General features: G+C 46.1%; 1 protein-coding gene and 1 long non-coding RNA gene across 12 annotated transcripts in view; one reads left to right on the top strand and one right to left on the bottom strand.

Annotated features, from left to right (window-relative positions):
- LOC115575100 (uncharacterized) overlaps window positions 1-986 on the top strand; it is a 116,217-nt gene extending 115,231 nt beyond the window's left edge. Inside the window, exon 4 of the long non-coding RNA XR_003982632.1 lies at window positions 427-986. This is a non-coding gene — a long non-coding RNA (uncharacterized LOC115575100). The remainder of the gene's footprint in view (window positions 1-426) is intronic.
- The window catches only part of LOC115575099 (RNA binding protein fox-1 homolog 3-like), a 437,664-nt gene that overhangs the window by 19,109 nt on the left and 403,515 nt on the right, over window positions 1-15,040 (bottom strand). For all 11 annotated transcript variants that reach the window (XM_030406944.1, XM_030406945.1, XM_030406951.1 and 8 more), the window contains 6 exons: window positions 13,689-13,781; window positions 12,786-12,846; window positions 12,638-12,691; window positions 5,971-6,103; window positions 3,941-3,980; window positions 1,535-1,593 (listed from right to left, as the gene is read on the bottom strand). In XM_030406944.1, the coding sequence (XP_030262804.1) occupies window positions 1,535-1,593; window positions 3,941-3,980; window positions 5,971-6,103; window positions 12,638-12,691; window positions 12,786-12,846; window positions 13,689-13,781 (440 nt within the window). The remainder of the gene's footprint in view (window positions 1-1,534; window positions 1,594-3,940; window positions 3,981-5,970; window positions 6,104-12,637; window positions 12,692-12,785; window positions 12,847-13,688; window positions 13,782-15,040) is intronic.

Genomic DNA, 15,040 nt, shown 5'->3' with positions numbered 1-15,040 from the left:
GCTGTCATCGAAGCAGAGGAAGTGGAACAAAGATTGGACTATTTACTGGAATTGTCGAGTTTAGTTTAGCAGTTTAATTTGAACGAAAACGAAATGGAAGTATTTTGACTTGTGGTCTCCTTTTCTACTTCAGCCAAAGTTCGTATTAAAAGTCCTTTTTGTAAGAACAGTTTGAATAATTCCATTACTGATGCTTTGGGATTGTAGGTCAGGTCGGTTGCTGTGGCAGTTTTTGGGGGCATGACTCTCAGAAAATCGACTTTTCTAACAAATAGGACCTTGAAGAAGTTTGTCAATATTTTCTAAACTCATTATTTGTTTTTATCAGATTTACATTCTGTTTCTTCTGCTGAGAAAAAACAAAACTAGGGCTGCAAAACTAAACTGAGTCTAACTGTGGAAATGTCTTCTTTTTTTTTTTTGCAGAGATGTCCTGGACTACAATCCCGTTCTGCAGATGTAAGAGAACGTGTTTGTTTGGATCAGAACCCGACAAATGTCACGTTTTTTTGAGCGAAAATAAAAACTGTGATGGGGAAAAGATAATTTCCTCCAATCGTAAATCATAACAAGTCGGAACAGGTCAGTTTACTCACATTTTGTAGGGAAACGCATCGTCCTTTAGTTTAAAATCCAGAGTATTTCTCAGCTGTGTTTCACTTTTGTTTACGAGGGATAAAATTAAAGATGTTCCTTTTAGTCAATGACTGAAAGAAGCAAGTTCCTGCAGCTGCAATTTAAAAATTAACGTTGGACTGTTCATTATGAAGCCTGACAGCTTTTTAACGTCACTCAGGAGGATGTTCGGTTAACAGATCCAGAGTGTTTTTATTGCAGTCTGTGATAAAATCTCACATTGCCCCGTCTCTAATCATAATACCTGTCAAAATAATCGCAATTTCATCTTTTCTTTTCTTTTTTACGTTGCCGTGCAGCCCGGTTTGATATTATTCTGGGATGTTGCATTAAAGTCTCATTTTCCTTCAGTCCTCCTCGTCTATTTTCTACCTCGGCTTCATTCGTTTCTCTCCATCCGACAGCCTGCAGGATCAAACTTATTGCTCTAAATCAAAAGTTCACATTAACAAAGACGGCTTGTCGAACATAATATACACATGTTTATCATTCGTCTCCGAGCTCATTATGTTTTCTTCTGCCTGATGAGTAAAAAAATGCAATCTTTTCTTCTCTGCGATGGATTTCTTTGTGTCGTCTCGAAACAGAAAACCGTAGCTTTAACGAAGACGCTGTTTTTTTTTTCTTCTCCTGCTCTAAATTGCATTTGATCCTCGCTGGAAGTCTTGACGTGGCATCACATTGTTTGTCCCTGATGGAAACATCCAACCCCCCCCCCCCCCTCCCAAAAAAAAAAAAAAAATGGACCCGAGAGATTAAAGAAACATTAATCTAATTACGTTTTTTCAGGGTCGACTGAATCTGGACGATGCGGCTCTGCTGAAGCATGTAACGCTTTACACGCTGCTACATCTCTCAATTCAGCCCTTTTATTAAAAAGATGTAAGAAGCTCCTCACCTGTCACTGTAAGCAGCGGTGGTGGTGGGCTGGGCAAATCTGTATGCTGCATAGCCGCCCTGTAAAAAAAAACAAAAAAAATAAATACCAGAGTGTTAATCAATGATTAAGCTCAACCTGCGCGGAGAAAGGTTAGATCTGAGAGACACAAGGAAACAACAATACACATGTAGAGCTTTAAATTGCCTTAATAGTTAAATGTCAGTGCACAGTGTTTGGTCGTCACCCCGACTGCAGGGTCCCCGTCAGACACCAGAGGGTGCTGTTTGATATATGGTGCATTAAGCGAGTGGTGGCAACTGGGAAATGAATGAATATTCGGGGGGGAGCGAGTCGTTGTCACACTAGAGTAGCATAACAGCATAACAGAGGCCACGTGAGCCCCACATTCAGCCCGCTTTTTTTTTTTATTTTTTAGATTGAGGAGGTTCTGCTGCTTCATTATTGAAGAGCCCCTTTTTTCCCTAACACGACCCCCCTGGCTCACAAATGGAGTAAGAAGGCAGAAGACGGTCGGACCGTTGGAGAGTCAGGACCGCTGTATTAATTTGCCAGAGTGGGGAAGGAATTAAAGACCTCATTGTGGAGTGCTGCTATTACTCTCTTTGAAAAATGAAGCCGTTCTCCCACTGTTTTTCTATTAGTGCCAGTGGAGTGTGTGCCCATCTGCGTCCGTACGGTGGATAGGTGGCTTTTAATAATGCATGTTTTCATTCATTTTTAAACTCAAGGGGAAAGACGTCCGACGGAGAGGCAGCGGTGCGACGGTCGCTGCCACGGCTGCACATGAAATCAGGTCAGGGGCCACAGCGATTGAATCTCGCTCCCCCGGTTTCCCCCTCAAGGTTTCTTCCACAGAGACAGGAAGTAGCTGCGCTCGAGGCAGATGACTTCCTGTGGGACGGCCATGCCTTGGGACTGCGCTGATTACAGCAACAGCCCGAACAAACACGGACCAATAAATCACTCTCCCACATTGTCAAATCCTGCACACAACAGTGCAGCACATTTGTTATTTTGTCGTGCCGAGTGTGTGTTTGTGCATTCATGTATGTGTGCGCTCATGTGTGTTTCGACATGAAGGCGCACGCATGCATATGTATGAGCGCACGCAACGCGCGGCGTGTATATTTCCATCCGGCTTGCCTCCCTGCTAATGTATTAGCAGGTCATCTGTTTTCCAAGAGGAAGCTTCGACACGTCAACCAGCTGCTTCTGTGTCCACTGAATGATTGTGGGGGACACTGAGGGCTGAGGGACGGCTTCCTCTCGGTCGCCCGAGACCTTCGTGCACACTCAGCCAGTCTGAAGCAGTGCAGCGGCCAGTGCCAAAACTAATGGCAGTAAAGCACCAGGGGCCGGCATGACGGGTTGAGTGATGAACCGACCTGGCCGGGCTTTGGTCAGGGGACGCCGGGGTGCAGGACTTAGCTGGAGGTGGCTGAACGAGTGTGAGGGACAAACAATATCACTCAGAGCGCGGCCCCGGGTCTCGTCCACGGCGGTGGATGTCGCCACAATAAAAAACTGTGAAATACTGTCCTATCATGCGGGCCGCTGTGGAAGCCATATATCACCGGGTTTCGTTCCCAGACACTGGTCGTCGTCGGGGTGAAAGTGAGAGGCAACTGTCACTGCTGCCGTGCCCCGCTGTCATCTCGCTATCTCAGCAGACGGCAGTGCAGGGGGGAAAAAAGGCAGCAGAATCAAAGGAACAAATTACATCCTCCCGAAAACGTTTGGACTAATGTCAAAGTGGGGCAGCGTGGTAATTTCAGCATTATCTCCACAGCGGCCGCGCTTTTCTCTGTCAAGGGCGACGTGCAGCAGGGCCGGCCCCTGATGTGACCCTGCCGGCACGGACAGCTCCGGAGGGACAGCTAATCCCTTTATCTGCTGCCGCTCCTCTTATCTCCCACACGGTGATGGCTGGGAGGAACCGGCTCCACTCAGGCCCGCACAGACCCCCTGGGGGGCTGGCAGGGATATCCCCCCCTGCCAAACCCCTCCGAGTGTACACAAACACAACACATGAGAGAGGTGGCGAGGAGAGGAGAGGGGCTGCAGGAGACAAGCCGCCTCAAAAACCCCAGACAAATCTAAAGTAAGAAATGACCTAACTTGACACGGGACACTGAGCCCGGGTCTGCGTCTTTGCCAAAGTCTGAGATCATAGGAAGGGAGAAGAGAGAGGGAGAGAGGAGGGAGGAGCTGAGGGGGTTTTAAATTTTGTTGTTGGGTTTCTTGGCACAGTAGACAGAGGCCTAATCGACGCCGGCTTGGCAGCGAGGCTGGGAGAACGCTGGGGGCTGAGGAGATCACGTTTTTGTCTCCAGGGCTGGGCTTTTTGTCTGCGTTACTTCTGTTTCATCTAAGCAGGCGAGAGGAAAAGCCAACTGTACTTACATAGATCTCTGCACCATAGAAGCCATCTTGGTACACCACCCTGTGAAAGGAGAGAACAGGAAGTGTTAAGGTGATTTTTTGGCCTACGTGCCACCGACGATCTCGCTACTTCAACCTTCCGTGGCTCCGTTGGGTCAGCTCGCAGCCGCTTCGGTTTACTGTACCACAAATAATGAATGACACATTAAAAAAGGAAAAAGTGCAACCGTTTCACATCCCCGTCCAATTTTCTGCTCTGGTAAAAATTGTTGTCTTTCTAGTTGCTGCAGTGTTGTCAGGAGGGCTGGCGGCGGCGAGGGAGAGGAGGGGAGGACAAAAGAAGGCAGCGAAGGAGCTCCGTCACATGACTCCGCTATATAAATCAACCAGCTGCCATCGGTAGCAAAGGGCCCCGTAGTGGGAGGGAGGGGAGAGGGGACGTGGGATTTCCAGTCCCGGCTTCAGCGGCGAGTCTCTCTGCAGTAAGACGGATCCTGATCTAATCACAGATAGACAGATATACTGGACCCTCGGCCGGTCTCCGTCAGACCTCTCCCACGGCCACACAGACCACCGCTGATAAGAGACGAGTGTGAGGCAGCGCTGCACAAAGCCAGGAGATCAGCATAGGCCCTGGTCACAGTCCAGTGAGATCTGCCCAGTAATACGCTATCTCAGCTCTCTACAGCTCTCCCTGTGGCTTTGTTAGTTCCTCCTTTGTCAACAGACAGCGTACAAATATAAGGATGAGCAGGGTACATACCTAGATACCAACAATGATTCCACTCCCCAAAGACACCGCCAGGAGGAATTACAAAGCAAATGGTCTGCAAAAAAACCTGAGACCAGCATTATAGCTTAAAAAACAAAACCTACGTTAGTTAACTCTTGGTTTTTTATATTAAACTCTTTTATATAATTGACAATGCATGGTTTAATCCTGTAATAACGAGGGCCGACCAAAATGCTCTTGAGGATTCGGAGCTTTTACAGTTGTCATGGTAAGCAACATCTAAATCCTCACGTTTCTGCGTCGACTGCAACAGAAACGAGGCAATAGACGGACAAAGAACAATAAATGGACCTTAGCTGTGGCGTTCAAATGGTCTAAAATCCTGTGCACGTCAAAATAAAACACTATATGATGACATTTATCACCCATCTTCCCTGTTGAATGGGAAGTTTAGGGTCTTGAGACGTGATCTCATCAATATCTGAATAACAACCAGCACACCTACATTTAGAAAGAAACACAGTAACAGCTTGTACAAATCCAACATGCGATCGCAAACACGCGTACAGTCACACACAACTAACAACAACCCTAAGTTCAGACCACCAGCACAAATCATATTTTTTCCAAATCCAGATTGATTTTAGGAAGTTTGGACAGCAACACAACAGCAACAACATTGAATCCAGAGTCACGAAAGTGTACCGGCTGCTACGAGAATTGTGGACAATCACGTTGAAATAAAACAGTCTCCCCATGACTTTCTAATGTCCATTTCTCACACTTTAAGTGTTAGAAAGTCACCTCAACACTGTTTGTAGTCGCTGACGCCTACGTTGTTACCACAGCAACAAGCTGATCACTGGACAGAACAATCAATCTGATCACTTTGCGATCTGAACACAGCCTAAAGGTCTGGCACTATCTGAAGCAGGGCTGCAACTAACAATTAATCTGTTGGTTATGTTCTTGATTAATCAATTAGTTGTTTGGTTTATGAAAGCGTCAAAGCCCGAGATGAGGTCCAAAGATGTTTTTACCATCATCCAGGGTTGCAGTGATTCTGGTTTCAGCGTATAACGTGGTATTAAAGTTAGCGTAAAGATACATTTGCTTATTTACACTTAATAAAATGTGTATCACACTTCACAAGAAGCTTCTTGACACAATCAGCTGTGATATTTATACTGAAAACATAAAAAATATAAATATTAAAGAAGCTGGAATCAAAGATATTTGACCTCAATCAGTCATTCAAGCTCACGTCTGAATCGCTCATTGTTGTTTTCTAGGTTCAGGTCATAGATCTGATACTCACGCTCCATAAGCTGGGATTGGTGGCGGTGGTGGAGCTGTGCGGAACGTGTTGTACACAGCCCGCCCTCGACCTCGCAAGTGGGCACCCCTATAGGCCACCGTAGCGCCTGTGGCAGGGTAGGGAAACCCTGTGACTGGAAGGAAACACACGAGAGAAGGGAAAATGACTTTCAGAGAACATCCTCGGCTTGGCATTGCTTACCTTATGACAGAATACATTAGAGAGAGACGTGTGGCACTGCTTTCCCTATGACAGAATGCATTATGGGGAAGACAAGGAAACAATAGATTTAATCTTTTCTAGGTGCGCCTCATCGAGCACTCTCCCCTTTCCCAGCTCGCTGCTTTGTGCCGTACTCAGCAAGGATCCACATTTGCTGTACGCATCCTTTCCTGATGCCTGGCGAGGGGCAGCCTTGAAGCATAGGCAGGTAATGGATGCAATACCACTAGTTTCGCACCACGGCTTTTGCATAGTTTAGACACAATGGGCTAGCAGCGAGGAGAACAGTGGGAGGGTGGACCGGGGGAGAGGTAGAGGGCGTTTCTAGGTGTTGGCGAGAGTCAGATGGGAGGTGAATGCTGTTGAACAACCTGACGAGATGTTCAGAACTTTCCCCAAGGGGATATGGAGCAGATGGGCCGGACAGCCAAGGCCCAAACCTCAGCATGACCCCCATCTCCAAACCCATCTGGGAGCGTCTTTAGCCAATCGCACAGCTACACATGTCCTCTGCTGACGGCTACCGGTGAATCCGGGCGGGAGTGCCGGGGTGAAAGCGTCAGAGGTTGGTGTGATGGTGCGACAAAAATGCCGGCGGTCACAGATTAGAGGACAGACGATGTGATCCTCAACTCTCTACTTAACCTTCAATCAGTCCAGTGGCTGTCTGATTACAAGCTGTGGAGGTGCATACAAACACCACGGACTCCAGGCGTGATTAAGTTGGCCTCCTCTATTCCAGCAATCGAAATTCCCTCACATCCCCCTTCTCCGCTCTGCTCCTCACCCTCAGCCCATCACCACGCAGTCATCCCCATTATTCTTCATCCCCAGCGACGCCCCCTCATCACCCTCCCCTCACCTTATTCTTTTTTTTATTCATTTCCATGACATGTTTTGGGGGAATTCATCACCGACCACTTGAGTCTCTCCAATCAGACATCAGTGTGTGATGGGGCCCCTGTCTGGTCTTGTTGGGGTGGAGGGGGGTGCGGCTCAGTTGGGGTTAATAACATGAATCCAATGTGTTTCAAATGAACCCGCTGCCACAAAGGAGACGGCAGGCAGTCCCTCGCCATTGCAGATAAACTCCACCGCAATGAAGATCCATGGCAGCTCGTATATAATCGCGGCGTATATGTTCCCGGCGTGCCGGCGTTAGCGTGCCGAGCGCAGCGTTAACCCTGCAGGTGGACGAGGCCAGCGAGCGCCCTAATGAACGATGCACACCCGAGCCCCGCTGCTTCAATAAAGCTGACAGGGAGACAGATTAGTGGTGCTTTTAAAAACACAGAGAAGCCAGGTTTAATGTCTTCTGCCATTAACATCACGCTCCATTAGTGGGTTCCGCACACATATTCAAAACTCTGCGTCTCATTTGGCCAGGTAACGCCCACATGGCTCCCCTCAACACACCCGCCAAGGTGCATGGCACTTTGTTTGCTGCCAGCGTACCGATAGACTGCCTGGACTCGCAGGGTGCCCCCTTTCCCCCAAGTGATTTATAATGCTGACCTTGACATTTAAATTAGTCTCTTTTTTTGGAGCAGTGGACATCTGAGCGCAGTTGCTAAAGGGCAAAAACAATCCTCTTTGATAGTTTCCGAGGTGTGTGTTTTTTTGTTTTTTTCTCTCCGCCCTGCTCTTAACAAATCACGACTATTTCTAGGCCCCAGAGAGTCCAATTGCCTCTTTTTCTTTTCTTTTTTTGGGGGGAAATTTGTATGCAATATGCATGCGGTGATGTATGTGAATGTAAACTTATAATGAGTTGGCGATAGGCTACACTGCTTCAATAATAACCCATAAATCAAAGGCACTGTCACACCTTGGTGAGCCAGTGAAAAGCAACAACAGCCCCGGCGTATGAGAGCACAAACCTGGTCTAGCCACCAAAGTCAAACACCTTTTTCCGCGAGGGGGGCTGGGGGAAAATATGAGTTATGCGCTGGAGGGCGGCGGGGTCACGCTGCACCTCATATGTCATACGTGTCAACTTGAGAGAAGCTCAATACCTGCAGAGCCAGTTGGACCTGAGGTAATCCAGCTCTGTGCCAATGATGGGGTCATAACCGGCTCCCATAAAGAAAGATCTGATTTTCCACAAGGTTGATCTCTCTAATACTTCCTGCTCAAATACATCGGGCAATGAGCACTTAATCCACGCACTGGGGACCAAAAACAGCTTAATCTAATCAAGAGTCTGGAGCTTAATTATCCCCCTAACGTACACTCCGACAATGAAAGGATCTGTCTACATATATTAAGATGGCAATTAGCCTTTCTTTGTCTGTCATTTACACAGCTGGTAGCTTTTTTTCACAAGTCCTCGAGAAAACCCCACCTTTGTAGCACAAAATATGAACCGGCGAGTGAACAAAATTCTCATCTCCTGTCTCCACGGGAAGGAGCTGCAGAGGAGAGACTCTGTGTTTTTAGCCTGAGGGGGAAGCGACCATATGAGAGGGGGTTTCTAGGTGGCAGCTGTCCACGGTGCTGAAAACATCCAACACGGGAGGAAGCATCCAGAAAAAAGTTGGCAAATTCTGCTAGAAACGAGCTCACAGTGCAGATCTGCTGATCTCTCAGCGGACTTCTGCTTCATTCACTTCCATTTCTGCATGTTTTCATCCGACATTCGTCTCTAATATTTAGTTTAAATCTGGAAAATGATCATACATACATGCACAGATACATAGAAACATGTTTTGCACATGTAGATACAGAGTTTGGTCCTAACAGATTACAACAAGTAGGTGATTATAAATGTAAGAGCCTCACCAATACTGGGGTTTTTGGGGCTGAGAAAATTGAGATAAATATATTTTTGTGTGCATATTTTTAAATGTATCCCTCAAATGTGGTTATCAAACACACAGGTGAGTGTTGGAATGTAACTAAGTACATCTAATCAAGTCAAGCATTTCCATTATCTGCTTCTTTATCGTTGCATTTTGTACGTTTTTCTATATTTTTCACTACATTTATTTGCCAGTTTCAATTACAAGTAAAAGTAGAAACACTCTGATAATCAGAACAATTCTAAATATCAGATCAGATGATCAGTTGACTGATGGTATACAGTAAAAACATGCATGTAAATATATGTATGATTAACTTTTACTTGTACTTTTGACACTTAAATACATTTTACATCGTATACTTTAAGACTTTAAGACTTTAAGAAGGTTTGATATCAGACAACATACACGGCGATACTGATAAATCTGTTGGGCTCCAAAAATCATCCTAGATTACATATTAAACATGTGAAAATACGTTACATCAGGTCAAGGATTACTTGATTACATTACATCACAAGATCTTGATTTGAAAATCATGTTTTCATGATAAACACTCGACTGGATACTGTACACTGAGGCAGCAGCAGCTGTGGATTACTGCAGTTTTTATTCTGATTTATTTACATTCGACATGGAGGATTTTGAGTCGTGCTCGTCTCTGCAGCAACAAACCCTCCTGACATCGTGTAGAGTGGATCCAGTACAGCTGTAGTCTGTGTCAGGACTGTGTCTGCAAACACTGAACATGAAGAAGGTGTTTAATTTGTATTTAAAATGTTTTCGGACGTTTAAAAGAGAAACACAGAACATTAGTAGAACTGTTTTTGTGGCGGCGTTTATGTTTGTGATATACGCTGAATGATTTCCAGTGTTTGAATTGTAAGTAATCTAAAATGTAATCCAGTATTCAGATTAGATGCAGTAGATTTTAGACTATCACAGATATATTGGTGTCTGCGTACATGTCGTCTGATACGAAATGTTTCTTTACGGAGCATCAGAGCGTTTAATAGTTACTGATGCTTTCTCTTCCTTTGTTGAAGCAACATTAGTCGTAGTCGCTGTTTGTGCTGCATAACATGTGTTGATGGTCTTGAGTCACTTAAATAAATGAATTTGTGAATGAAAAAGCAACTTTTTACTTCGTAATATCAGCATCAGCCCCAAGAATCCAGTGTCAGTGTAGCTCTAAAGTACATAAAGTATTCAGATTACTGCCACGTAGTTTGTGATTACATTTCAACCGACCATGCTCGTCTGAAACAATGACTTCAGACGTAATATAAAGATATTTATCTTCAGCTGCACGGCCAGATATAGATATAAACTGTATGTACAGACAGGTGAACACGCGTCTGTGGTGAAATAAAAGCAGAGCAGGACAGCGACAGTCAGCTGGTCGTTGTTATATATGAACAGATATATATAGACGAGGCGGAGCGCGAGGACACATTCTGGGGTTTGTTCTACAAAACTTTCCGTGTAAACCAGATCAGCGCTCAGTGAAAGAGGACAAAGGTGAGCGCAGGCGCTGGATGCCTACCAGCTGCCACACACTGTGATTTGTGCCATTGCCATGTTTTATTGCCAATCCCTCCATTTGACTGGGAACCCAATCACCTTGCTCCTCTTTCCTGGACCACCACCTCCCCCCCGTCTGTCCTCCCTCCATCGGGGCTCTGGGGGAGGTTTGGGTGTTCGGTGGTAACACAGGACATGGACTCTGGGTTGGCGCCGCATGCCTGTACCCTACTGACTACTCCACATCCCTCCACCACCGCCGCCGCCGCCCTCCTCCAGCGGTAGGAGGAGCCAATCTACCCTGGAAGAGGTTAAGAGCGAGGAGCCGGCATGAGGCTCTCATCCGTCATTCTCCTGAATGGGTTTTGAGGACAATAAACCTGTAGCGCCAGGACGAATGGAGACGAAGTGTGCTGTCACCGAGCCAGGATTTATGGCTCCCAATTTCACTGATCTCCCGCACAGAAATGAGGACTGATAAACAGTGATTAATCGCCTTTATATCCCATTTTACTCCCACCAAAAGTATATTAACTGTAGCTGTAATGATTTTGGAATACGTCCTGAATCCTGCGAACCTGATTTTTATTTTTTTTTTGTCTCTTAGAGGAAAAGGAACATCACAGTCGAAGGCTCACGGTCAGGATGTGTGTTTTCTATTTTTTTTTTTAAAGGAGCTCAAACGGCCTTTTCGCTGCTCATCAGGGCGGTTTTTGTTTCAAAAAATGTATCTCTTATTTATGTTTCCCATCTTCCCAGCTGGCAAGCATATGTTGTCGTTTAGGCTTGGCAAACTCCAGTGCCATGTCAAGACGACTTGAAAAATTAGCAGCCAATAAATCACCCAACCCCTCCTGCTTCCCCTGCCTGGAGTGGTGGACCACACTCCCTCTGATTTATGAGATGATTTGGGAAGTGTGTGTGTGCGTGTGTGTGTGTGTGCATGAGTGTGTGTGTGTGTAAAATGAAGAAAGTGTGCATGAGAGAGGCGACATGTATTAGTGTCTGTGTTCTACATAGGTTATCTATTTCTGTGTGCTGGAATGCTTTGGTGTGAGTGTTAAAGAAAAAAAAAAACAGGGTAGGTTTGTGTGTGTGTGTGTGTGTGTGTGTAGGTGTGTGTATATGTGGGTCAGTGACTGATTGTTAATATAAGTTAAGACTTACTTAACGTCCAGATTTTTAATTTAGTGAATATTCCACCTGACCACGAGCGTAACGTATGTGTTTGAGCATGTGTTTGTGTGTGTGTGTGTGTGTGTGCATAATTATCAGGGGGAGGAAGTCGAAATCAAGGGAGTGTAGGGGGGAGGAGGAGGTGTGTGGGAGGCAGGGAGAGGGTGAGGGGTTGGGGATGAAATAAAAATGATAGATGGCTGCTTTCTGTCATGGACAGTTATTTAGAGGTTCGCCGTAAAGCTGTCCGGGGAATGAACAGATTTTAGTCTAATGAGCAGAAAGGAAAGCCGTTAAAGTGGCGCGATGTGCTCAGCACTTCTTCCAAATGAAATAGTACCATTTCCCCCTCATTAAAATGCAAAGGGTTCATATAACATACAGCAATAAAGCTGGCATGTCGAGGCGGGGAGAGATAGGGAAAACCCCACTGAGCTCATCACATTCCTCCATTACTGAGACCAGAAGGAATAGCGGCCTTCGACAGGGTAGGTGCCAACAATATCGCTCACTCAATCTCCCTTATTCGGTTAGCTCTGTAAAAGTCAATCTGGCGCACTTGGCAAATCCATCCACAGCAGCAGCCTCCACAATCTGATAACAGTTGCAGGGGCGCTTGCTCTTGAAATCATTTTTTTTTTCCCAGCTTTACAGTTGCACACCGCGCAAACAATGGCTCAGGCTCCCTCAGCCACTCAGTGGAGGCTTGGATCATCCACTGCTTATCTGGGCCGCTCTCAGATTCACTTTGATTTGAGGGGAATTTCATGTTCAGTAGGTTCAGGATGAGCCCGATTGTAGAAATTCAGGGGGTCAGATTGGGATTGGCCGCGGCTGATAGCGGCCTCAGGTACGATGCGGCGCTTGTTGTGGTGGTGGAAGGTGGAGAGAGAGGAAGAAAAAACACTCAAGAATTTGAACTCCGGGAGCTGGAGGTGACTTACCGGCGTACAGTTCAGGACCGTAGACGGCTCCCACCACTGGATTCAGCTTCCAGCCTGCAGAGGAAAAACACAAAACACTCAACTGAGAACAAAATGGAATCGTTATCGTTTTTTTCAAAAGGATTTAAAATCCAGTTTGGGCTCGTACCGTTCGTGTAAGGGTTGGCCACTTTCTTGTTTGTCATCACTCGTGCTGTTGCGTTGTTCACCTGTTCAAGGCAACACAACACACACACACACACACACACAGCCCGTTATCACTGACCTTCACATGTATTAACCACATATCCACGTCTGATGGGCTAAAAGCAGGCAGCAAACCAAAGACGACCGACGGCAAAAAATTCATAAAATAATAGATAAATAAATAAATGATTATGTAAATGTTTGTAGCACTTTGGCGTGATTGAGTTTGGGTTCAGCCCTTTTTTCATGAATTTATTCATCGTTTCAATTCTCTTACACATTATTAAATTACTGGCAAAGAAGAAGGGGGAAAGCATGCACCAATTACCCACAGGTATGAATACAAAAAATAATAAAAAAAAAAGGAACATCCTCCAAATTCAGTAATTGGTTGGATAAACAAATGGATTCCAAAAGAAAAACACAGACAGTGCTTTGATTTTTCTTCTATTGACCTGATGAGAATGACTGAGCGGGGGCTCGGCTCGTCGTAAACAAGAGCAGAATTAGAGCAGGCGACACTAAACGATGGTGACGGGAGGGGGGGATGCAGGTCTGCTCAGATTTGACAGGAACCCAGAGGATGATGGCATGCATTCATTCTGCATTGTCAGGTAATGATGGACAACTGGCGTGTTCAGGTCGACATGTATGGATCCCACATTCTCTACTGAAGTTATGCGCACCATTATGCATGCATGCATCCAGGCACACGTGCATTCAGGGATGCAGATTTCCAGACGCACACACATATACATACATACATACATTCAGCACCCACATGCTAATCCAAAGGGTTTATAGGTAGGAGGCGGCAGGCAGGCAGGGAGGAGAGAAAGATTTGAAAAAAGGGAAATGAAAGCACCTCTATTTTGCGTCCCTCTACGATTGTACCGTTTAGTTTCTCCCGTGCACGATCAGCATCTGTGCTTGTTTCAAAAGTTACAAACCCAAAGCCCTGAGAGCGCCGCGTTAGAGACCAGCAGGAGAAGAAGAAGAAGAAGAAGAAGAACAGGGAGAAGGATGGACACACAAACACACACCCACACACATTCACACAGAGAGAGAGAGAGAGAGAGGAAAAAGAAAAAGGGGAAGGGAGGAGAGAAGGGAACGAGAGGTGAGAAGAGAGGAGTAGGTGAGCAGCAGCGGCGGCAGAGTCGAGTTGTAAGCAGCCAGATTAATTAGAGGCAGTTAGTGAGGCGTCAGGAAACAGCAAACAGAGAGATCCGAGGAGGAGAGGATAACGGTGACATGACCTCGCACAACAACACCAACAAACCTGCCTGCTTTACCCAATTAAACAGCACGGCACCGGTGCCATGGGTGAATGTCAGGAAGCCGTGGAAGCAAAACACTGTGTTAGCTGCCATAATAGTCGTATAATTATCTACACAGCTCCGGCAGCGCCGGCGCTCAAACAGGCCGCCCGCCTTTTTGAAGACGGTGGGCAGCGGGAGAAGGACTGTGAATCCTCGGCGGAGAGATGTTAACTTGATCTCTGACTATTTTCTAATGCGCTGCTCTAATAAGTCGGACATTTTTATTTTATTTTTTTCTGCATGGAGGCAGAGTTACAGCGGCGCATTGATGCGAGGAAGTGAAAGGTGTCGCCGCAAATACCATCCTCTGTGATAGAGAAGAGCGAGGGTATTGACTTTAAACCCCCGACCAAAATATACCCAACCTCTCATTTCCATCTCCCTCCCTCCCTCCCTCCCTCCCTCCCCCCACCACAACTCTCTGTCTCCCTCGCTCCCCTGGGGGGGTTTGTCACTTCCTTGAGTTATGTGGACTGGGATGCTGGACCTGAGCTCTATAGTGGAAGCATTAAGATATGCTGGCCAAACAAGTCCCATTCCTTTGCTTTCTATATATACTTCTAGAGGTACGAGCAGGGGGGAGGGGGGGAGGGGGGGAGAGGGAGCATGGCCGGCGCTGCCTGATAATTGCTCGAGGATGTAATACATGTGAGAGATGGCGAGCGGCGTGATCTGGTATGCATACACAGGATCTCCGGGGCTGCTATTCCTAGCATAAATAACACGGGACCTGTCCTTGGGGAAAGAGAGATAAAGAAATAAATTCAAAAAAGGAATTGAGGGCAAAATTAATCCTTTGGACATTCACCCGACTGCGGTTACCCCCTCTATCTTTTTTTATTTTTTATTTTTTATTTTTTTTATCATGCACAAATAATTAGCTTACAAGAGGGGA

This window comes from Sparus aurata, chromosome 23, assembly GCF_900880675.1.
Source record: "Sparus aurata chromosome 23, fSpaAur1.1, whole genome shotgun sequence".
Lineage (NCBI taxonomy): Eukaryota > Metazoa > Chordata > Actinopteri > Spariformes > Sparidae > Sparus > Sparus aurata.
The sequence above is the reverse complement of the archived record's forward strand: the minus strand, read 5'-3'. Positions and strand labels throughout refer to the sequence as shown.